A 25,155-nucleotide genomic window follows, 5' to 3' on the forward strand; every position below is an offset into this window, starting at 1 on the left:
AAAACATAGTTTAAAGTTCCTAAGTGGGTTTTTCTTTGCTTGTAGTAGAACCCTATATCTGGGATAGCCTCTTTTATCTTTAGTAGTTTTCAGTCTGAGATTGGACATAGTAAGCATTCAATAAATATTTGTTGAAGGAATGAATCCATGGTGCTAGGTCCTGGGCACAATCCTAAAATATTGATATTGTGCTTTTCTTGGTGTGCATCTGTGATGAGAGCCTTGGTTTTCAGCTCTTAGTTCCAGCTCAACTATTTGTCACAAGTGTGACAACAATATTGGGAAAATGATTTTTAAATCATTAGATAAACTGTGTTTGTTCATTTCACAAAACTAAATTTCACTAGATTCTGTTGCAGTAAAGCACCCATTGGCACATTCCTTTTGCCTCTAAATACCTCTGAAACACTTGGATTTTGACCATCAATTTCATGATACATTGAGGCATGCAATTATAGGACAATAATGCATGATTTTTCATGCCTGAAAAACACTCTGAAGTCAAGCAGTAGCATTGAAGCACAACTGGAAAATTTTACATCCAATCGAGAATTAAACCAATAGTACATTTAATTTTGTATTTGCTATGTAATTGAAAGTATGAGTATCTTCAACTTTCTTTTTGTTTCTATTCTGGAAGCTAAAACAATTTAGTCAGAAATTGATTAAGGAAAAAGGGTAAGCAAATAAATTGTTCTCCATTGGTGAACTCATAATAACCTTTTGAGTAGGAGTGGGAAATAGTATTAAAAGTTACCCTAGGAAGGGTGACCAACCATAATGACTACAAAGCCTAATTCAGAATAGTGAGATGCCTATTGGGTTGTGTTCCCAGGCTGGCAGCCTCACTGTCTGGATTGTTAAAAAACAAAATTCAATTGAGTACATTTTAAAGATCTTATTGGCTTTAGTGAGTCATGGACGGGCAGCATTCAATCTAATAGATAGAAAGGAGCTCTGAGGAACTGTACAAATGAAAGACTTTTATAGGCAGAAGAGGGCAGGAATGAGGAAGTTATTCCTCATTAGGAGTTAGTCAAAAAATGGATTGGTTATTGCAAGGTTACTTTTCCTAAAGAGGATAGAGGGTTTTATCAGGCAACTTACCTAACTAGTGCTGATCAGGAGATTCCTGATTGGCTAGTTTAAGTTTCCATTTCTGGGAGAGACGAAACTGTAATTAAGTTAAGTTTGGTGACCCAGGGATTAGCATAAACAACTCCATTTTGATTGTGCCCATTGTCTTAGTTTTAGCAGGATGTTTGAGTGAGTTCAGGGGCTGTGCAAGACTGACCCAATTCTTGCAGAAGAGGTTATGACTAGAGTTGACCCACATGGGGATTCAGCTCAAAAACTTTAGGAATTCTGGAAACCCAAGGACATTTTGTGTGTTACCCTTGACACTATAATGCTTATTTGCAAGTGGGTGGGGCTTTCTCTGGGATTTTTAGGGGCATGACCCATGATGAGAGAGGAACTCCCTGAAGTAGCAGCATACTCTACTGTTAAGGAAACTTGCCGAGAAAGACAAGTAAGATGGCATAAAAGTGTCAGTTGGACTTCAGGTATTTGCTTATGTATATTTTGGAAACCCCAAATCGGGGCACTTTTCCTGACAAGCAGAACAATACTTGTTGGGGTAATGGGTCAGAATATTTGAAATCAAGAGTGACTCAGAAAATATAGGCTAAGGTACTACTATAATTATAAGCTATGCCCTAAATGTATCTAAAGGCCTTTGAATGATAGATAGTAAATGTTATTCATATTAACATTTTTATTACTGTATTACAAGTAAATGTTAGTTTGTGCATATTTAAATAAATGTTATAAGTGAATTTTGCCTGCATTAATTGAGAATATTTTGGAGCACATAACCCAACTAAAGTTTTTCCTTCTAGTTTACTTTGAAAGGAATGTGATGTTAATTCTGGGGCATTGATGTTTTACCATGCCTGATCAAGACAAAAAAGTGAAGACCACAGAAAAATCAACCAATAAAAAACAACAAGGAATCATCACCAGGTAACTCCCTTCTGAGTCTTTGCTAATTATTAACTCAGGCAGTGACCAGCAACCAGATTTAATGGCTTTTTGAGAAATAGAATAGATCCTTGACAACTGCTGCTCTGGGGTACAGTGTTTACTGAAATGTTTGTGCATTTCTAGAGTTCTACAGAAACGTTTAGCATGTATATGTTTCAGTCTATAAAAGCAGGCCTCCAAGTGGCAGTGCTCCATGTTACTAGTGGGTAACATGACATGACTAGTTCACCTGGAGTCTTCTGTTGGTTGACATTGTGTTATTCTTTTTTTTTTTTTTAACATCTTTATTGGAGTATAATTGCTCTACAATGTCATGTTAGTTTCTGCTGTATAACAAAGTGAGTCAGCTATATGTATACACATATCCCCATATCCCCTTGTGTTATTCTTTCTCCTAGGGACTATTCAGATCTTAAAAGACTTCTGTGCCTTTTGAACGTTCAGTCAAGCAAACAACAGGTAGTGTTTTCAAAGAATGTGTGTCCATTAACGACAGAGAAATCACATGTTTCCAAAGGGATCCATTTAACATCATATGAACGATAAGTCTATTTTTCTTTGTTCTTTCGTATGTTTTGTCTTTCTTCTAGCTGTTTCTTTCATACCTGGTTCAGGTTCAGGATGCAAGACTCCGTATCCACAGCTTTTTCATTCTTTTGCTCTCATGCCTGGGGCCCACTTTATCCTCTGTTCAGTGCCATGTGTCCTAATCAGCAAAAGCATTTCAGTATAGAAACAGAGCTCTCTTCTTTTGAATGCCCAATGTTTGACTCTGCAGAGCTCTAGGGAAGTTGATTTCTCCAAAACACTGTTCATCACCTTTCCCTTCGTCTCCCCTTCCCCACTTCTCAGGCTGCCCACTTGCTACAGCACCACTTTTGATGCTTGCTGCAAATTATATCTCACCAAAAACAGGGGAAAGGAAGGAGTGAGTTTTGGCTATTTCTACAATAGCATTTTTATTTTTTTAATAGACAGAGAAAGAATGGTACTGCTGCTTGAATTTATCTCTAAATGTTTCTTTTTGGTTTAGCTTCTGTAAGACTTTAGAGAGTCAAGAGATTAGAGGCTATCCATGGAGGTTTAGGGAATAACACAGAAATGCTAATAATAATGAAGACAGCTTATTTAGCACAGTCAATTAGTAAATGGCAGGGATGGGATTTGAACCCCGGGAGCCAGACTCCAAAGTCAACTGTGGTATACTTATTAAGTAAATTTGTTTATGAGCTCATGTGGTAATACAGCCCTACTGGCTTTTGTTATATCCACTAAACTTACCAGAGAACTACAGCATTTACAAATTTTTTTTTATTGAAGTATAGTTGATTTACAATATTATATTAGTTTCAGTGGTACAACATAATGATTCAATCTTTTTAAGATTATACTCCATTTATAGTTATTGTAAAATATTGTCTATGTTCCCTGTGCTGTACAATATATCCTTGTAGCTTATTTATTTTATACATAGTAGTTTGTACCTCTTAATCACCTACCCCTATATCACCCCTCCTCACTTCCCTTTCCCCTCTGGTAACCAATAGTTTATTCTCTGTGAGTCTGTTTCTGTTTTATTATACATATTCGTTTGTTTATTTTTTAGATTCCACATATAAGTGATAACATACAGGATTTGTCTTTCTCTGATTTATTTCACTAAGGTTAATAATTTCTAGGTCCAACCATATTGTTGCAAATGACAATATTTCATTCTCTTTTATGGCTGAGTGAAGTCCATTGTGTGTGTGTGTGTGTGTGTGTGTGTGTGTGTGTGTGTGTGTGTGTGTGTGTGATATATATGTGTGATATGTATATCATCTACATAAATCTGTTGATGGGCACTTAGGTTGCTTCCATATTATGGCTATTGTAAATAATACTGCTATGAACATTAGGGTGCATGTAACTTTTCAAATTAGTGTTTTTGTTTTCCTTGGATATATACCCAGGAGTGGAATTACTGGATCATATGGTAGTTCTATCTTTAGTTTCTTGAGGAACCGCCATACTGTTTTCCATAGTGGCTGCACCAGTTTACATTCCCACCAGCAGCGTTCCCTTTTCTCCACATCCTTGCCAACATTTGTTATTTGTTGTCTTTGTGATGAGAGCCATTCTGATGGGTGTGAGGTGATATCTCATTGTGGTTTTGATTTGCATTTCCCTGATGATTAACAAGATTGAGCATCTTTTCATGTCCCTGTTGGCCATCTGTATGTCTTCTTTGCAAAAATGTCTATTCAGGTCTTCTGCCCATTTTTTAATCAGATTGTTTGTTTTTTTGATATTGAGTTGTATTAGCTATTTATATATTTTAGATATTAACCCCTTACTGGTCATCATCATTTGTGAATATTTTCTCCCATTCAGTAGGTTGTCTTTTCATTATGTTGACAGTTTCTTTGCTATGCAAAAGCTTTTAAGTTTAATTATATCCCATTTGTTTAGTTTTGCTTTTGTTTCCTTTGCTTTAGGAGACAGAACCAAAAAAATATTGCTACAGGTTATGTCAAGGAGTGTTTTCTTCTAGGAGTTTTATGGTTTCCAATCTTACATTTGGGTCTTTGATCCATTTTGAGTTTGTTTTTGTATATAGTGTGAGAAAATGTTCTAATTTCATTCTTTTACATGTACCTGTTCAGTTTTCCCGGCACCACTTATTGAAGAGACTGTCTTTTCCCCATTGTATATTCTTGCCTCCTTTGTCATAGATTAATTGACCGTAAGTTTGTGGGTTCTTTTCTGGGCTCTTGATCTATGTGTCTTTTTTGGTGCCAATACCATACTGTTTTGATCACTTGTAGCTTTGTAGTACAGTTTGAAGTCAAGGAGTTTGATCCCTCCAGCTTTGTTCTTTTTTCTCAAGATTGCTTTGGCTCTCCAGGGTCTTTTGTGGTTCCATACAAATTTTAGGATTATTTGTTCTAGTTCTGTGAAAAATATCATAGGTGTTTTGATAGGGATTCCACTAACTCTGTAGGTTGCTTGGGTAGTATGGGCATTTTAATGATATTAATTCTTACAATCCACAAACACAGGATATCTTTTCATTTCTTTGTGTTGTCTTCAATTTCCTTCATCAGTGTCATATAGTTGTGTTTTTTTTTAACATCTTTATTAGAGTATAATTGCTTTACAATGGTGTGCCAGTCTCTGCTCCATAACAAAGTGAATCAGCCATACACATACATATGTCCCCACATCTCCCACCTCCTGCATCTCCCCCCCTCCCACCCTCCCCATCCCACCCCTCCAGGTGGTCACAAAGCACTGAGCTGATCTCCCTGTACTATGCAGCTGCTTCCCACCAGCTATCTATTTTACGTTTGGTAGTGTATATATGTCCATGCCACTCTCTCACTTTGTCCCAGCTTACCCTTCCCCCTCCCCATGTCAATGTCATATAGTTTTTAGAGTATAAGTCTTTTATCTCCTCAGTTAAGTTTATTTCCATGTATTTTATTCTTTTGGATGCAATTATAAATGGGATTGTTTTCTTGCTTTCTCTTTCTGATTGTTCATTATTAGTATATGGAAAAGCAACATTTTTTTGTATATTAATCTTGTATCTTGCAACTTTACTGAATTCATTTATTAGTTCTAATAGTTTTTGGTTGGAGACTATAGGGTTTTATATATATAGTATCATGTTATCTGCAACTACTGACAGTTTTACTTCTTCCTTTCCAATTGGGATGCCTTTTATTTCTTTTTCTTGTTTGATTGCTGTGGCTTGGACTTCTAATACTGTGTTAAATGCATGTGAGGAGAGTGGACATCTTTGTCTTGTTTGTGACTTTAGAGGAAAAGCTTTCAGCTTTTCACCATTGAATATGATGTTAGGTGTGGCTTTGTCATATATGATCTTTATTATGTTGAGATATGTTCCCTATACCAACTTTGATGAGAGTTTTTATCATAAATGGATGTTGAATTTTGTCAGATGCTTTTTCTGTCTATTGAGGTGATCATGTGATTTTTATCCTTCCTTTTGTTAATGGGGTGTATCACATTAGTTGATTTGCAGATATCCTTGTGACCCTGGAATAAATCCCAGTTGATCATGGTGTATGACCCTTTTATGTATTATTGAATTTGGTTTGCTAATGTTTTGTTGAGAATTTTTGCATTTATTTTCATCAGAAATATTGGCCTGTAAGTTTCTTTTTTTGTAGTGTCTCTGTCTGGTTTTGGTATCAGAATAATGATGGCCTTGTAGAATGAATTTGGGAGTGCTCCCTCCTCTTCAATCTTTGGTAGTAGATTGAAAAGGATAGGCATTAGCTCTTCTTTGAAAGTTTGGTATAATTCCCTCGTGAACTTGTTTGGTCCTGGACTTTTGTTGGCAGAGAATTGTTTAAACTACTAATTCAATTTCACTGCTAGTGATCTGTATGTTCAGGTTGTCAATTTCCTCCTCATTCGGTCTTGGAAGATTGTATATTTCTAGAAATATATCTATTTCTTCTAGGTTTTCCAATTTGTTTGCATATAACTGTTTGAAGTATTCGCTTTAGATTTTTTGTATCTCTTTGATATTGGTTGTTATTTCTCTTCACTTCTTATTTTGTTTATTTGAATCCTCTCTCTTTTTTTCTTGATGAGTCTGGCTAAAGGCTTATCAATTTTATCTTTTCAAAAAAAAAAAACCAGCATTGGATTCATTGATGTTTTCTATTGTTTTTTGGTCACTATTTTATTTATTTTCTCTCTGATCTTTATTATTTCCTTCCTTCTGCTGACTTTAGACCTTGTTTCTTCTTTTTCTAATTCCTATAGATGAATGGTTAGGTAGTTTATCTGAGTTTTTCGTTTCTTGAGATAGGCCTGTATCACTATAAACTTCCTTCTTTAAACTGCTTTTGCTGCATCCTATATAGATTTTGGAAAATTGTGTTTTTATTTTCATTTGTCTCAAGGTATTTTCTAATTTCGTCTGATTTTTTTTTTTTCTTTAGTGACCCACTGATTTTTTTGGTAACATGTTGTTTACTCTCCAGTGTTTGTTTTTCTATTTTTCTTCCTGTAATTGATATCCAGTTTCAAACTATTGTGGTTAGAAAAAATGCTTGATATAATTTCTATCCTCTTAAATTCGTTGAGACTTGTTTTGTGGCTTAGCATGTGATCTGTCCTGGAGAATGTCCCATGTATAGTTGAAAATAACATATATTCTACTGTTTTTGGATGAAATGTCATGTATATATCTATTAAGTCCAACTGATCTAATGTGTGATTAAGACCACTGTTTCCTTATTGATTTTCTCTCTGGATGATCTGTCCATTGATGTAAGTAGGGTGTTAAAGTCCTCACTGTACAGTAATACAGTCCCTTACTGTTACTGTATTATTGTAACTTCTCCTTTTATGTCTGTTAGTATTTGCTTTATATATTTATGTGCATCTATAATAGGTGCATATGTGTTAACGAATTTTTATCCATTTCTTGTATTGATCCCTTTATCATAATGCTCTTCTTTGTCTTTTGTTATAGACTTTGTTTTAAAGTCTTCTCTGTCTGATATGAGTGTTGCTACACCAGCTTTCTTGTCGTTTCCATTTGCGTGAAATATTTTTTCCATCCTTTCACTTTCAGTCTGTTGGTGTCTGTAGCTCTGAAGTGCATTTCTTCACTAAGCAGCATATAGATGGGTCTTGTTTTTTTATCCTGTCAGCCACCATATGTCTTTTGATTGGGGCACTTAGTCCATTGACTTTTAAAGTGATTATTGATAGGTGTGTACTTATTGCCATTTTGTTCATTGTTTGCTGGTTGTTTTGGTAGTTCTTCTCTGTTCTTCTTTTTGTTTCTTTCCCTACGGTTTGATGATTTTCTTTAGTAGTATATTTGTGTTACTTTCTCTCTTGTTTTTGTGTACCTATTGTAGGTTTTTGATTTGTGGTTACCATGGGGTTTATATATATGTTGACTTATAACTATATCTACTTGTTTTAAACTGATAATTATTTAAGTTCAAACACATCTAAAAGATCTACATTTTTTACTCCCCTCCCCCATGTTATGTCTTTTTGATGTCATCTTCATGTTTATCCCTTAACAGTTTGTTGTAGTTATAGTTGATTATACAACTTTTTTTCAAATCTTTCTACTAGCTTATTTAAGTGGTTGATCCACAGCCTATACTATATATTTGCCTTTACTAGTGGAATTTTTTTCTTTCCTCTAAATTCTTACTTCTTGTTGTAGCCTTTTCTTTGCCACTTAAAGAAGATCCTTTAACACTTCTTGTAGGGTCATTTTAGTCCTGATGAACTCTGTTAATTTTTGCTTGTCTGAAAAGCTCTTTATCTCTCCTTCAATCATGAATAATAACCTTGCTGGGTAGAGTATCCTAGCTTTTAGGTTTTTCTCCTTTCAGCTCTTTAAATATATCTGCCACTCCCTCCTGGCCTGCAAAGTTTCTGCAGAAAAATCAGCTGATAGCCTTATGGAGGTTCCCTTGTATGTGACTGTATTTTTCTCTTGCTGCCTTTTGAATTCTCTCTTTCTCTTGAACTTTTGCCATTTTAATTATGATATGTCTTGGTGTGGGTCTCTTTGGGTTCATCTTGTTTGGGACCCTATGTGCTTCTCATACCTGAATATCTGTTCTTTCTAAAGGTTTGGGAAGTTTTCAGCCATAATTTTATTAAATACATTTTTGACCCCTTTCTCTCACTCTTCTCCTTCTGGGATCTCTATAATGCGGATGTTAGTATGCTTGATGTTTGTCCTAGAGGTCCCTTATTCAATTGTCACTTTTTAAATTTGCTTTTCTTTTTGCTCTTCTGATTGGGTGATTTCTATTATTCTATCTTCCAGATCACTTATACATTCTTGTGTATTGTCTAGTCTGCGGTTTATTACTTGTATTGTGTTTTTCATTTCAGGTATTGTAGTCTTCAGCTCTGACTGGTTCTGTTTTACATTTTCTAGTTTTTTGTTAAAATACTCACTGTGTTCATCTATTCTTTTCCCACGTTCAGTTAGCATTCTCATTAATAGTGCTTTGAACTATTTACCTGGTAAAAGCATTATTAAATTATAATGCTTTGAACTCTTTACCTGGTAAAAATTATTTCATTAGTTGTTATTTTTTTCAGGTTTTTTTTTTTCTTCTTTCATTTGGAACAAATTCCTCTGTCTTCTTATTTTGCTTAACTTTCCCTGTCTCTGTGAAATTATGTGAAACAGTTACCTAATCCGGTCTTGAAGGCATGTCCTTGAGTGGGAGCATACCTATGCAGTCTGTGTGTGCCCAGTGGCTTTGGTGGGAGAGCTGGATCCAATGTGAGCCCGAGGTCATGTCTTCCCCCAGAGTGTGCTGGCAGCTCTCACTATGGTTGGAGGTGGGGCTGGAGACGGAGGGGATAGAGCCAGAGCCAGGTGTGAGCCAGGGCTTCTCCTGTACTTAGTGGCCATCACTGCTCTATCAGGGGCAGGGTGGGGCCTGAGTTGCTGGAGCAGAAGCCCTGAGGGTTGGGTCTAAGCTAGACCCACCGCCTCTATGAAAGCCAGTAAAGGCCACCCTCACTCTGTTTAGATGCTGTGCTGGGTCCAAGCTGGCTCTGTCCCCCTCCAAGTGTGAACCCTCCTCAACTATGGCAGCCTTCACTCTAGTGGGGGACTGTGCTGGATCTAGAGGGGCCAGAGCAGGCATGCAGCATGGGCTGGGGTGTGCGCTGGGGTGGTCGCGGGAAACCAGCCGGAGCCACAGGCAGCTTCAATCTGCTTCCTCTGCCTTGTTCCCATGAGTAAGCAAGCATGTGAATGCTCTTCATGGGCAGAGTCTTGGTTTCTTACAGCCCTCCTGTAGGTCCCACTGGTTTTCAAATCAGCTAAAAGGACTCATCTTTCCAGTGTCGGCCCCCAGGTCTGGGGTTCCCAGTATGTGGTTCGAACCCCTTACTCCCCAGGGAGGATCTCTGAACCCGTGATATTATCCTCCTCTTCTGTGTCTCCTCCCAGGGGCACAGGTTGACCCCATCACTTCTCCTCCAGTTGAGGCACAGAGAAGTTAATGGCTTTCTCGAGATCATACAGCCAACTAATGGTAGGTACAGATCTAACCAAATACTCCATCTTTGCAATGTGTGCCTCTAACCACTGACATATCTTTTAAATGACTTGGGAAGTTAAATTAAAAAAATAGCTGGATAAGCATTGATTTGAAGAAAACATGGCCTTAAAATATTTTTCTCCTCTTCCTTCTTCTCTGTTTTTAAGCCTATAACCCCACCCTCGCCCCAGGAACTCTTTTCTTCTCACCTGTCTATTTCAGCATCACTTACTCTTTGTCCGTCTCCACACTGCTAAAACAGTCTTCCTGGCCCACTGCTCACTGATAGTCATGAGTGGGTGCCACACATCAAGTTCACTCTTTCTTAGTAAAGGAAGCACAGTGACTCAGCATTCAGATTTGGTTGTATCAATAGTTTCCATTCTTTCTCACTGTACATCCTAAGATGTAACCAGAATGTCAAATATTTCTACTTTTTGCTTTTTCTCAAATTTGTCCTTCTCCCAAGTTTCTTTTCTATAAAACCTTACCTATTTCCAGGACCAAGATCTAATGATAGCACCTCCATAAAAAAGCTTTCCTTTATCTTCCATTCCAGAAGTGATCCCTTTCTTCCCAAAGTACCTTCTTTCAACATTGTAGCATTATTTTTTTCTGTGCTTTGGAAAGACTTGTCTACATTTCTAATTTCCTGAGAGATTATACGTTTCCTACTTTGACTTTTGGTTCCGGTTCACCGTATCCTCTATTCGGTGAGCTCTTGGTCAGTTTTCACCAAATTGAATTGTAACTTAAAAATTAGATGACCTCATGGGTACGTATAACCACCTGGCTAGTGTAAAAGAGACGCCAGTGGTGGGTTTGGGCTCTGCTTGTCCAGCTTTGAAGTCCACGCTCGCTGGATCTGTTGTGCCTTCTCTCAACACCACTCCCTTGCTAACACCTGGCAGGCTTAAAGTAAATTTAAGAGTTTTCCCCCCTTTAACCAATTTTAGAATTTGCAATCTGTTGTCTGACAAGTTCACATGGCATATCTTTTTGTAAAATATTTCACACATTTAAAAATGCATGTTTGTAATGCTTGAATTATTCAGAAAGTGCATAGTTCTAAGAAAAAAATGAAAATAACTGCTCTTTTATATAAATGTCCTGAGGGTGACAAAATTCATTCTTAATTCTGTTTATAAAACTTTCATGCATTTGTGATTTTGAAATAATAAATGTTATTCTAAACACCCTATTCTCCTTTCTGTAAAATAATGCGGAGACATTTATAGGAGAAGAAAGATATTGGAGAGGATAAATCAAGAATTTGTTTATATCTTGATTGCTCCAGAAAGAGTGTAAGGTGGCTTATGAAGATATGTAAAGTACTGAGATTATCATAAAAGAAAAACAAGGTTTGGGAACAAAGTAGACTCAGAGTCCAGAGGAAATGACCATCAAAATATGCAAGTTGGCCACACATTAGGCTCTAAGATTTTTAGCAGTCAGTTTGAAAAGGGAAGCCTGAGGATTAAGGCCCACTCACCTGAATTTCTGTTCTAACAAGACCTGACCTGTCACTTACAAATGAACCAAGATGGCCAATTAAGCAGTTGCAGAGGGAAGTGTACTTTGTGGGTTTGGGCAGAGAATTACAAGAACTGGATGTCCTTCATCTGAATCTCTAATGAGCCAAGCCCTTCCTCATTGTTGCGTCTGTTTCCGTGTTCTACTTTCGCTCTCATCCTGTTTGCTCTGTGAGTCTCTGCATACCTTGCTTCACCACCTTAGAGACTGCTGTTCTGAGGACAGTTCTGTTGTCACAGAAGTGGGGACAGAGACACACTGAGGCAGAGGAGCCCCTTCATCGTAAGCAGGATAAGAATAATCATAATCCAGTAAAACCAAATACTTCAAGAAAAAGAATTGCCCCAGGGTTGTTGAAGCAAAGTAAAATCATACAGTTGGTTGGAGGTTTCACCAGAGATTTTCACAGGTCTTGAAATAATTTGCCTTGAGCTGGAATTAAATTTTTTTCCTACATTTAAACCATAGGGAGCTGAGAAATTGGTTTGCAATTAGGAAAAAAAAGATGAAAGAAAGATAGAAAAATAATTCATTACAGGCCCATTAATTGCCTTGAAATAAAAGAGGTCTTGATAGATGCTGTGGAAAGAAAAAGTCTAAGGCACTGTTGTTGTGCTCTGAGACACCAGGACTAGGAACGGCAGTTATGGTTTCCACGGCCAGTGGACACTTGAATCCTGTAGGAGAGGCACGGGCAGTGGCTGGGTGGATTCTGAGGAGGATGAGGAGTCCACTTTTAGCTCAAGTCACAGGAAAGGACATGGTTCTTGGAAAATGGGCTGGCTGTCCTCTGGTGGAATTGCTGGGAAAGGCAGTCTGGGTGAAGCGAGTAAAATAATCAGATATCTGAAGGAAAGAAAATAACACGCACTGAAGCAAAATGGTGACTAGACATTTCTGTTGAAAGTAGTGATAAATAAAGATGTAAGAAACTGTGCAATGTCTGAAGGCCTATCTACAAATTTTGTATCTATCACATAAGCAACAGAGAAGGTTGAAATTTCTAGGCAGAAGTGACATGATCAAATTTTTAGGAAGGTCCTTCCCTTGAATCTCTAGTCTCTTTCCTTTCCACTCATGCTACTCAAGCTGCTCAGGGACCTGCCACTTTCTAGAGCACATGTAGTTTTTCTCTGCCTTCCAGCCTGTGTAAAAATCTGCCTGGAATACTCTGGAATATTCCGGGCATCCTGGTCCGTGACCCACCCTATCTCTCTTTTACTTTCTACCACAACAAACCCTTGTTCACTCATTTTGCTGTGTGTTCTAGTGCTAGTTGACCCCCGACCCCCCCATTGGACTGTAAATTTTTTGAGAAGGAAGAGGCTGTGGCTATCCTGCTCACTATATACCCAGTGTCTCACACATCTGGCAAGTGATGTGTCTGCAACACATGCGCTGAGCAAATGAACGTGTCTGGAGATGAATCAGTTTAGCAAAGAGACTGGGGATGAGGTGAGCTTCCCATTCCACAGTAGGTAAAGTAGGTATCCCATTCCCACTGGATCTGTGAGAGGTGCTAAGAACACAAAGACAGACAGATGTGATGCTGCCCTCAGGGTGGCCAAATTCAGGGGAAAAGGCTGATGTGTCGTGCAGACGTAGTATGAGATTGTGATAAGTGCTGTAAGAGAGATTGGCACAGTAATGCCACTGGGTAGGGAGTGACTGGCTCCACCAGGGAGGCTGGGGCAGGTGATCTCCAGGAGCTGTGTGTGCTGAGCCCTGAAAAGTGGTAAGCAACTGTGGCCACAGCATGCTCCTGGGCAGGAGTGGATGCATGCTTACACTGCATGCTTTCTGGGATGGGTGACCAGTTTAATGCACCTACAACTTAGGGAGTTGTTTTTATTCACCCCAATTTTTTGTTTGTTTATTTTATGTGGACTTATAGTCAAATCTAACGTTGTAAAAGGAGATGATGCTGGGCTGAAAGACAGGGAAAGAACACAGGGGGACAGATTTTCATCTCAGCCTGAAGGAAACCTTGGGCAAGAGTAGGACTCTGAAAAGCAAATGGGCTGACTCAAGATAGTGTTTCTCATCATTGGTGATACACCAGAGATGTTGGAGGATTGAGAGTGTTGGAGAGGAAGGGCGATTGCCTGGATTTGAATCCCAGCTGTGCCCCTTGTGAACTATGGGCCCTAAGTCACTTAGCCCTCTGTGCCTTAGTCCTCTCATCATAAAATGGTATTTACCTCATACGGTCATTATGAGGATTAAATAGATTTAAACCTGCAAAACACTTAGAGCAGTGCCTGGCATGTGGTAACTACCACACAAGTGTTATCTGTGTTGATGGTGATGATGATGATCATGATGGTGATCATGATGATGATGATGATGATGATCTTTATGATGATTATGATGGTAATGATGGTGATGATGATTGGTGGCTGAATCCTATGCCTTTCGAGGAAGTTTTAAAATCTGAGAGTCTATAAGTCTGTCACTTGTAGGAAGGGACACACTTAAATTATATATATGAATTTGTGTTATGCTACATTTATGATGCTGAAAATTCAGATTTTGAGTTGCCCAAAATAACCCATCGGATGTAGTATATCTTAACAGAACTATTGGCTTAACATGACAGAAGTCTGTAAGGGGCTGCTCACCTGGCAGTCACTATTCTGGCAGTTGTGGTGACGGCAAGGGGGTTTGAGAGCCCTTGGGCCTGGAAAACCTATTTCTTGTTTGCTGCATCATTCCACATCCTGAGTAACACAGGACAATCTGCTCATTGCTATGACTTCATGCCTAGCATCATTTGGGTTATCACATCTAATCATCTAATTTGGAAGGTCAAATCTCATTTATTTAGCAAATTCATCTGTGCAATGAGAATAATTTTGGGAATTAAAAGAGTATAAAGCACTGAGAACTATGCCTGGCACATAGCAAGTGCTTTATAAATTCTAAGTCATTTAGTTTTCAACTCTGAACTACATAGAATTATGATTTTCATTGTAATGATGTGGAAACTGATGTACAGAGAGATTAAGTAGCTTTCAAGATCATGCAGCTGTCTAAGAGTAGATTTCAACCCAGGGCATCTGGCCTAGAGTTCATTCTCTTAACCCCTGAGCATTGTGCCTCAAGTGCCTGTGGCCTGTTGTCTTGTGGTGGCTGTGGATTGGCCCACTGAACTGAGACAGAAATGTAGTTTTACAGGATATAAGATTTATTATTAATATTTTGAGAATTCAACTATGGGTGGCATATGATGAAGAAGGGTTTGCTTCCTATTAAAGAACGTCCTTATTAGAATGTATCTATCAGCTGCCTGCCTTGTGGGAAGTCCAGCATGTTCTCTTTAGATGAGGAAACCATGTCTTTATGCAGACTTCTATCAAATGCTTTGATGAAATAGGACAACAAGCACAGCGTATTGTAGCATTATTTGATAATTATAATATATAGGACAGAATGATTTACTGAAAATAAAAGTTTATTTTGTTATACTATGCTTTCCGTACCTCATCTGTAACAACTTAGCTAGTTATAGAACATTCCTCATTTGTACTTTGGAAAGAATAGGGTATTTGTTTGCACTTTGTTCAGCTTTACTGTGGTACAAGAAACAATTCTCAGGGTTATCCCAATTATAGGTAAATGTTGGTAAGTGAGACTACTTGAATACTGATAACATCACAATTTACTATATAAATATTTACCAGTTAATATTGTAAATGGGGGCATACTCAAATTGTTTTAGTTAATGTAAGTAAATTTTTCCTTTTCTTATGGTTAATTCTAAAATATATTTTCATGACTTTTATAAACATGATTGAGGAATTAGGATATTCAGACTGATTAAAAGTGATAGAATCTCTTTACCTTTATAACTCTAACAGTTGGCAAGCAGTGTACGTGACTGGTAAAGTTGAAGAATGAGTGGAGATGACTCATTCTCAGTTTGGGGCTCCACTCTAGGCCAGAGAGTTTCTAGCTGTATCTGTCAGCTCTCTGTTCTGTTTGCACGTTGGAATCGCCCAAGAAGCTGCAAAAGTGCCTAATGCCCAGGCCTCCCCCAGGTCTGGATCCCCAGGACTGTGTAAGGTACTAGGGATACAACATTGAACAGCAATAGGCAAGCTCCTGCTTGTGTCGAGCTGACAGTATAACCAAGGGAGACTGAAAATACATAAATAACTGTAAGATATCAGGTGGTGTTACAAGCTATGAAGAAAAAGCAGCATAAGATAGAGAGAGTAAATGTTTAAGTCAAGGATGTCTAAATCTTGGAAAACCCCCACATTTGACATAGCTAACTTGTTAATTGTTGGCTTGGGGAAACACTCATTCCCTTTACCGTCCCCTCTGCTTTTGTGACTGTCTTTATCCTGTGCTGAATTGTCATCCTCAAGTCCTCTGTGCCTTTATTTCTGTAGCTTCCAGCCATTAACTTCGATAGTGCCAGAAGCAGCATGACGAAATCTGAGCCTGCCAGGGCGGGTGGACACAGAGCTCGAGGTCAGTGGCACGAGTCCACAGAAGCCATTGAACTTGAAAATTTTAGGTAAGAAATCCAGTATGTCCCTTACCTTCAGCAGCCTGGGCCGCTAATTAGCCCAAAGATTTATTTAAGTTTGTCACAGGAGCTAAAATTTAAAACCCATTTTAAAATTTACCGTGGGGATTCTTAGTTTAATAATTTTAGTTAGTGCTTAACCTGTTCCCATAAGTACTGTGTGAATAGCAGGCTGAATGGCTGCAGGTGAAAGTGACGTGGGAGTTTCAGGATACCCTCTTGACATACATTTAACGTTTGCTCCATGAGGAAGTGGCTCAGGCTGTTGACCTGGCGAGGCTGATAACAAGCTTTGTCTTTAGCTTTTGGCCGGTGCATATCTTGCCAGCTGTGAGGAAGCATAAAGAAGCACCTGCTGTGAGCAGATGTGATGGCTGAAGGCTGTGGTTGTCAAGGCCATGAGGCTTTAAGTTGAAGCATCACCCTCCCCTTTCACATTGAAAGTGTCAGCCCCTGTTTTGCTCTCCTGTTGCCATGGAGACCTCTTAGAAGCTGCACACTGTCGTGGGCCACCCTCCTTCCAGGAGCTGGTTCTCTCCATTTTACAGTTTGTTAAGGTCATTTGGCACCAAGTGTCATGTAAATAATGAATGACATGAAATATCAATATATATATTCTATGGCCATCATCAGAAAATCTACAAACAATAAATGGTAGAGAGGGTGTGGAGAAAAGGGAACCATCTTGCACTGTTGGTGGGAATGTAAATTGATACAGCCACTATGGAGAACAGTATGGAGGTTCCTTAAAAAACTAAAAATGGAACTACCATACGACCCAGCAATCCCACTACTGGGCATATACCCTGAGAAAACCATAATTCAAAAAGAGTCATGTACCAAAATGTTCATTGCAGCTCTATTTACAATAGCCAGGACATGGAAGCAACCTAAGTGTCCATCAACAGATGAATGGATAAAGAAGATGTGGCACATATATACAATGGAATATTACTCAGCCATAAAAAGAAACGAAATTGAGTTATTTTTAGTGAGGTGGATGGACCTAGAGTCTGTCATACAGAGTGAAGTAAGTCAGAAAGAGAAAAACAAATACTGTATGCTAACACGTATATATGGAATCTAAAAAAAAAAATGTTCATGAGACCTAGAGGCAAGATGGGAATAAAGACGCAGACCTACTAGAGAATGGACTTGAGGATATGGGGAGGGGGAAGGGTAAGTTGGGACAAAGTGAGAGAGTGGCATGGACATATATACACTACCAAATGTAAAATAGATAGCTAGTGGGAAGCAGCCGCATAGCACAGGGAGATCAGCTCAGTGCTTTGTGACCACCTAGAGGGGTGGGATAGGGAGGGTGGGAGGGAGGGAGACGCAAGAGGGAAGAGATATGGGGACATATGTATATGTATAAGTGATTCGCTTTGATACAAAGCAGAAACTAACACACCATTGTAAAGCAATTATAATCCAATAAAGATGTTAAAAAATTAAAAAAATATATATATAAATATTTAGAATGATTATTTATTTGGCCTAGGTTTTGTTTCCCTGTTATTTTATGACAATGACTTTAATAGTCCACAAACATCACATGATGTTACACGAGTTAATATTTTTAAAATACGTGTTTAGTGAGGAACACAAAATTCTTTAAAAATTGTTACATATTCAGTCTGCCCATGTCCATGTACTAAGAAATGACAGCCCTGGCTAGCTTAGGGACACACAGTCAGTCCCATGACACCTGAAAGACTGTGAAGGCAGAACAGAACAAATGGCAATAATAAGGATACAAAACCTGCCTCTGAGGTGGTGCATCCATGTAATTCCAGCGTATTTCTCCTAGATCTTAAAATTGGTCTATTTTAATGGGCACAACAATATTGTATTGTATATTCCATAGTGATATGACCCTTTTGTGCATTACCTCTTATCCTTTCCCAGTTTTAAAGCGGAATGCTTTGGGATATTTTTAACCTCTCTGATGGCTGTAATATCAGGAAAGAAAAAACTGAAGCTAGAATATCTCACAACTTTGTTGTACACACACCCACCCCCACAATCCACAACCACAGTTGAAGTGGTGTTGACCAAGAGGAAATATGCATGGCGTCCAGTGGTGTTAACAACTAGAGCAGCCACGAGCCATTGTGGGTAGTAAAGTAAAGGGAGGGATCCTTGTTTACCTGTTTCATGGCTGTCTAGATCATGTGCCCAATCATTCTTTCTCTCCATATGCCCTTTTCTTCCCTCCCACCAGTTTTAGCTGTTAAATGTTTATAGGGAATAATTTAGTTAATGTGGTAAAATGAAATATATATGCTATAATCTTTATTATTAACTTTATAATTGAATTTCTACTTCCTATTTTAACAACTGATACTTGCTTTGGTGATACATTGAATCCCAAAAATCCTTCAATATCTTCATGCATACAGGTGATCTTTCTCTTCATTGTTAATTTTGAGGCAGCCTAAATAATTTTTACTATAAAATGCTTTTCTGTTTGTTTCATCTCAGTATAAACTACAAGAATGAGAGAAATTTCAGCACACATCCCCAGCATAAACTATTTCAGGAGATTTTTACAGCCTTGGTGAAAAATAGACTCATATGCAGGTAAGATTGTCCCAGGAAAGAAAAAGACATTTACCCAAGAATGGCATATTTTATATATCTTATTTCTAGCATATGGTTTGAAGCAGTTTACAAGACTGAACATAGCATGCTCAAAGGACAAAACAGAGCAAAGACCATTTCAAAGGAGGTGAATGAACAGGCATTGAAGATGACCTCATTTAAATCCCTCTGGTTAGGCCTGAATTTAGCTGAATTTTATGATAGACAGGCAAAATGAGAAAACACCCAAATCACACTGTTTTCCTTGTCTTGAGTTTGGATTCTCAGAAGGCATTTATTGCAGAGACATCTGGTAGCACCGTGGCCAGCATCCTCATGGTATAGGTTTGCAGTCCATAACAAGTGCTGATTAACTGGGCCGCCTCAGCCTGGACCTTGGGGAAAGGATGGGGGTGAGACATCCAGTCACAGCCTGGGGACGACATCTCTTCTCAGGACCAGATCAAATGTTCTTTCCTTTGCTCTCCTTTGTCTTAACACAGGTGCAGTGTGGTGCTGTAGGGAAGGGCTCGCTAGCAGGTCCTCGAGATTCTCTCTCGAAAATTCCAGGGGTTTTCAGTGAGCCATTGACTGGTGCTGGATTGCAGTCAGGAATGAATTTTCTCTCTGTTCTGGGTTGCTTGCAGTGAGAGCTATGCTGCTGCCAGACTTTGGGAGCAGACTTTGTTGGGAGAAGGAGGCTCCCAACATCCTTCATGGTCGTACATGGCCTTATACTCTTGCCAGGAGGCCCAGACTCTCTCCCCACAATCACTGGCTGAAAAGCCCATGAAGAACCTTGAATCTTCTCCATCACTTTGGGACTTGATTGAGATATCTGAATTCTGTCCCAGTGAGATGGGAAAAATTACCCTTATTCTGGAAAATAGGAAGAATCTTAATAATTTAATGCCTGACTGAAATAAAACTCTTGACTTGGTCCAGTGCTGTAGGTGACTGTAAGTAGAAAAGCATCCCTCAATACAGTCTAAGTGGTGGTCTAATGATTTGATCTTTCGGATGGGTTATTTGGTATTGCGTATTTATGTACTGGACAGTGACTGCCAAGTACATTGGTTTAGTTTAAAACAATCCAAGGTTGGGACTGCATCTGTCATGCCTTTTTACTTGGTTTAAGCAGAAGATTATTAGACTTGCTCAGATGATACAAGAAGCCTAGAATCTTTACCAAGGTTATATAATTTGGTCACAGCTCAGCTCTTGACAATATACTCAAAGATTGTTAAAAGATTAATGACCATTGCAAAGGACCTGAGGTTGTCCTAGACTGTTTCTTCTTGAGCTTGACGAGAGTAGAGCAATGGTTAGTAGCAGAGTAATTATGCCTGAAATGGTATTGGAAAATGAAGTTCTTTAATTTGTTTTGAAGACAGCTATCATAGACTCCTCAGGGAATGTCCAGTAGGCCATTTGTCAGGTTGGTACTTTGGGTGAAGGCAGAAGATTTCCTATATTAAGGATGTAGAGACCTTACTGTGTCTCTGCACTGAAGGCACTGGGTGCAGGAATTGTTAGGGAAAACAGCTGGGTAGGGGTTGGCATCCAGCCGTTGAAAGAGATCTTAACAATTCTGAAGTCAAGAGATCTCTTGTCAGGACCTTTTCAGATTCTTAGTGATTAATGAGGCATCTTAGATTGGATGGAGTTACTGGCTTGCAACATGATCGGTCCCTGGAAATCTTTAAACCAGGAAGCGATGATTATAAATGTCTTTGCTTTCATAGTAGGAGAAGGAATTTAGCAATGTTGAACATCAAGAGCATCCTTTTATGTCATCCTTTCACTGCTGAGAGGTTGTTTTGTTCAGTTCTATTCTAAAAGCAGGGTTGGGTAAAAGATGGATTAAGTATAAAGGTCTTCCATTGTTTCTCACCCCAGATAACCTCGTTTGTTTGGTCAGAACTACCTTTTTTTGTTTCTTTACCCTCTAGCTTTAGACTAATAGAAGAATTATATCTCAGGGCCTTTCCTGGTATGGCTTCCTATCCCCTTTCTTTGTGAGCATCAGATTTGATGTTGCCTGGAAGGCTTGGATTCAATTCAGTTAACAAATTATTGATCATCACTATGTGCAAGGAAGAGAGGGAGCACATGGTGGAGAAGGAAGGGAGGGTAAAAATACAAAGATGAGTAGGACATGTGGTCCCTTTCTTCCTAGGGACTCACTCTGATCAGCCAGTTACCCAGCATCTCAATACAAAGAAAATGTGATAAATATAAACTATTAATACAACCAAGGGATGGATGAGATTGCGGGAGTGGGGGTGTGGTCTTTGTTCCAATTCTGGTTATAGATAAGGTTGGGCATATTCTGGATGTTATGCTGTTCAAGTTTACTCTGAGAATATGGCTGATTGGGAATTTAGTCTCATTTACTTATGCCCAATTGACATTCTTCTTGTTGTCCCTCTTCTATTTCACTTTCCCCACCTGCAGTCTCCCCTAAACCACACTTCTGGATACCCCCTTTTCTGGGTTTTTTCCCTAAGGTTGACCTGTGATTGAGCCTTTGTTCTCAGAAATAAAATTGCCAAGCAGCATCTGAAATGAGACAAGAATTTGTTAACCCAGAGTCAGATAAGGCAAGATCTCACGGTAGATCTCAAAGGGCAAGCGCTGAACCTGAGGTTACTCTGGGTTACACATGGCAATGAATCTTGATGTGTGGCAGGGTATGGAAATGAATTTTCATCTTCTAACTTTTCTTTCTGCCCTAAGATCATTTGTCCACAGTAGAGTCTGCCATTAGAAAATACACCCACCTCTTTTTCATCTCATTTGCCTGTGCAGGAAAGCACAAAGGGTTATGAGGTTGTGTAGGGAAGTAAAAATTGTTACAAAGCTGACACATTTCCCAGTTAACTGACTACGTATACAATCGGCCTCTATTCCAGTATCTCTTTTGTGTAACCGTTCCTCCGAGGCCCCTGTCGGTCCATTCCCTGCTGATTGCCAGCTGATGTGAAGATTCTGTAATATAATACAAATAAAACATAATCTGATTTGTGAAATGAACTAGGGAATCTGACTAAAGATGTAGAATTTCATGAAGTTACTGAAAGTGATGGTGCTGAACTGGTGGAATCTGACAGATGAGGCCCTGCCAGAATCAGACGGCTTGACAATTGTAGAAGTTACAAGGAAGGTGACAGGATGGAACTTCAGAAAAGCATGTTTTGAATAGCAAAGAATAGGAGAGGGCATTAGGAAAACTTGATGGATCTTTCTAATATATTTGCAGAAATGAACCTCTTTTATGCTGCAAAAGTGAAAAGTAAATTTGAGGAAATTGGATCATGTTATATGACTTTGTCAGAAAACATATGCCAAAAAGTATCAGCAGAACCCATTCTTGCTTTGTTCTAGTCATTAGGGCAGAGTTGCATTATAAGTTAAATTTTGTTAAATGTAAGATAAAATATATCTAAGTTTCATAGTTATTTTTTAAAATAATATTTTAATTACATCTTGTCCCCTGCTATTTAATATGAAATTTGGAGTTATTTTAAAGTGGGGTCTCAGGAGTTCCCTGGTGGACTAGTGGTTAGGATTTTAGGCTTTCACTGCCATGGCCCGGGTTCAAGCCCTGATTGGGGAACTGAGATCCCGTTAGCCACATGTCACAGCCCCCAAAAAAGAATAAATAAATAAAGTGGGTTCTCTTTTGGGTACTATTATCCCAGAATTGCCAGGATATCTCCTCTTCTCCCACCTGTAACTTTTGTAGAGGTATGTTCCAGGTTCTCTAAGTTCCGTTAAAAGAGAACCACCTCGTCTAATTAAACATGACTTTATTTTTTTGTCCAAAAGTGCAGTCACATTTCTGATAAGAACAAGTTGGCATCCTTATTATTTTACATCACATTTCCTGAAATATCTGCTGCAAATTTGAAATATTTTGGAAATGGGTCTATAGGAAGTCTAGATTGGGAAGCTATTTACATTCTCTACGGGAGCTCAAGAACTGCTTGAGCTAGGGGAAAATATCTAGTCCAAATCATCACAATCCTGTTAAAAAATGCCATTAAGTGTTCTGGGAATGTCACAGAAACCTCTAACCAAGAAGGCCTACATAGTTATTTGTTTGCTAGTCATACCGTGGTTGTCCGTGTCCACACGAGGACCGAGGTCATGATGCAAGTGAGTCTTCTTTGGAGCTTTACCTGATCTTCAGCCTTGGCTCTCTTGACCCCATCACAGGGGATGAGGGGAGAGGACAAGGTCAGAAACAGCAGCAATCTCTTCAGTGTCTCGATTAAGTTCTTAAAATTGTACAAAGTTGATGGAGAGATGCTTTTTCTGTGATTTTATCTCATCAGGTAGTAGAGAGACCAGTAGGGGCCTTTGAAGACTTCCTCCTCGCCTAGAAAAAGAGAAGCCTGGTCCCTTTGGTAAAGTCTGTCAGATAGTTCAGAACTTCCTAGAGAGATATTCAACTCAGCCCCACAAATTAGATAGAGATAAACGTTCATTAAGGTCCCCAACATCTTAGGTTTGTGTCTTTAGGTACTTCAAAAAATCTGATGGTCAGGGTAAAATTCCTTGACTGCTTCACAGTTTTCCTTAAGGTCTTTTTCCTTCTTGGCCTCATCTCTCCCTTGCCCGGTGCATCCTTTGGGCTCACCAAGGTCAGACTGCACCCTTTGTTGTTTCTTGGAAAGTTATTCTCTCTCTTGCCTCTGAGCCTTGGCCCCTGCTCATCCTTGCCTGAAGCCTGCCATCCCCACCTCTTTGCCTTCCTGGCTGTTCTGGCCCCTCAAGTGGCCCTGGGCCCGTGTCCCTCCCACCACACCCTGAGCTGAGCTGAGCTGTTGGAGAACAAGGCTTGGGTCTTTTTCCCCAACTCAAGCCATTGACATTGGTTTTATTGGGGAGTGTGGAGGCTGAGAGTCTTCATAAAGTCGAATTTCTTTGCATTAAATTCTTTTTATCACTGCAAAAAGTTTGAAAAACACAGAAAATTATAAAAAATGAAAATTTACCCTTTGTACCACTCTTAGAAATGGCTACATTAACTCTGGCTACATTTCCTTGTAATTTTAAAAAAGTATATGCTTTTTTACTTCACATATGTGAGAGATTATTATGCACATACAAAACTGTATGTGCTTTTTTAAAAAATTTATTTTATTTTTATACAGCAGGTTCTTATTAGTTACCTACATTATACATATTAGTGTATATATGTGAATCCCAATCTCCCAATTCATCCTGCCACCACCACCACCCCCCCTCGCTTTCCCCCCTTGGTGTCCATACGTTTGTTCTCTACACCTGTTGTCTCTATTTCTGCCTTGCAAACTGGTTCATCTGTACCATTTTTCTAGATTCCACATATATGCATTAATACATGATATTTGTTTTTCTCTTTCTGACTTACTTCACTCTGTATGACAGTCTCTAGGTCCATCCATGTCCCTACAAATGACCCAATTTCGTTCCTTTTTATGGCTGAGTAATATTCCATTGGATATATGTACCACATCTTCTTTATCCATTTGTCTGTCAATGGGCATTTAGGTTGCTTCCATGACCTGGCTATTGTAAATAGTGCTGCCATGAACATTGGGGTGCATGTGTCGTTTTGAATTATGGTTTTCTCAGGGTATATGCCCAGTAGTGGGATTGCTGGGTCATATGGTAGTTCTATTTTTAGTTTTTTAAGGAACCTCCATACTGTGCTCCATAGTGGCTGTATCACTTTATATTCCCACCAACAGTGCAAGAGGGTTCCCTTTTCTCCACACCCTCTCCAGCATTTGTTGTTTGTAGATTTTCTGATGATGCCCATTCTAACCGGTGTGAGGTGATACCTCATTGTACTTTTGATTTGCATTTCTCTAATAATTAGTGATGTTGAGCAGCTTTTCATATGCCTCTTGGCCATCTGTATGTCTTCTTTGGAGAAATGTCTCTTTAGGTCTTCTGCCCATTTTTTGATTGGGTTGTTTGTTTTTTTAATATTGCATGAGCTGTTTATATATTTTAGAGATTAATCCTTTGTCCATTGATTCATTTGCAAATATTTTCTCCCATTCTGAGGGTTGTCTTTTAATCTTGATTATAGTTTCCTTTGCTGTGCAAAAGCTTTTAAGTTTCATTAGGTCCCATTTGTTTATTTTTGTTTTTATTTCCATGACTCTAGGAGGTGGGTCAAAAAAGATCTTGCTGTGATTTATGTCAAAGTGTGTTCTTCCTATGATTTCCTCTAAGAGTTCTATAGTGTCTGGTCTTACATTTAGGTCTTTAATCCATTTTGAGTTTATTTTCGTGTATGGTGTTAGGGAGTGTTCTAATTTCATTCTTTTACATGTAGCTGTCCAGTTTTCCCAGCACCACTTATTGAAGAGGCTGTCTTTTCTCCATTGT

At 38.8% G+C, this 25,155-nt stretch overlaps 1 protein-coding gene across 9 annotated transcripts in view; it reads left to right on the forward strand.

Annotated features, from left to right (window-relative positions):
- The window catches only part of NEK10 (NIMA related kinase 10), a 325,496-nt gene that overhangs the window by 22,801 nt on the left and 277,540 nt on the right, over window positions 1-25,155 (forward strand). For 8 of the 9 annotated variants that reach the window (XR_014232504.1, XR_014232505.1, XM_082346463.1 and 5 more), the window contains 4 exons: window positions 1,902-2,025; window positions 2,445-2,505; window positions 16,040-16,167; window positions 18,667-18,765. Coding sequence is in view for 7 of the 9 variants with exons in the window: in XM_082346463.1 (XP_082202589.1) it covers window positions 1,952-2,025; window positions 2,445-2,505; window positions 16,040-16,167; window positions 18,667-18,765 (362 nt within the window). In the remaining 2 variants the exon portion in view is untranslated. The remainder of the gene's footprint in view (window positions 1-1,901; window positions 2,026-2,444; window positions 2,506-16,039; window positions 16,168-18,666; window positions 18,766-25,155) is intronic. The other variant, XM_082346469.1, reaches the window with a different exon arrangement.

This window comes from Balaenoptera borealis (genome assembly GCF_965194805.1).
Source record: "Balaenoptera borealis genome assembly, chromosome: 12".
Taxonomy (NCBI): domain Eukaryota; kingdom Metazoa; phylum Chordata; class Mammalia; order Artiodactyla; family Balaenopteridae; genus Balaenoptera; species Balaenoptera borealis.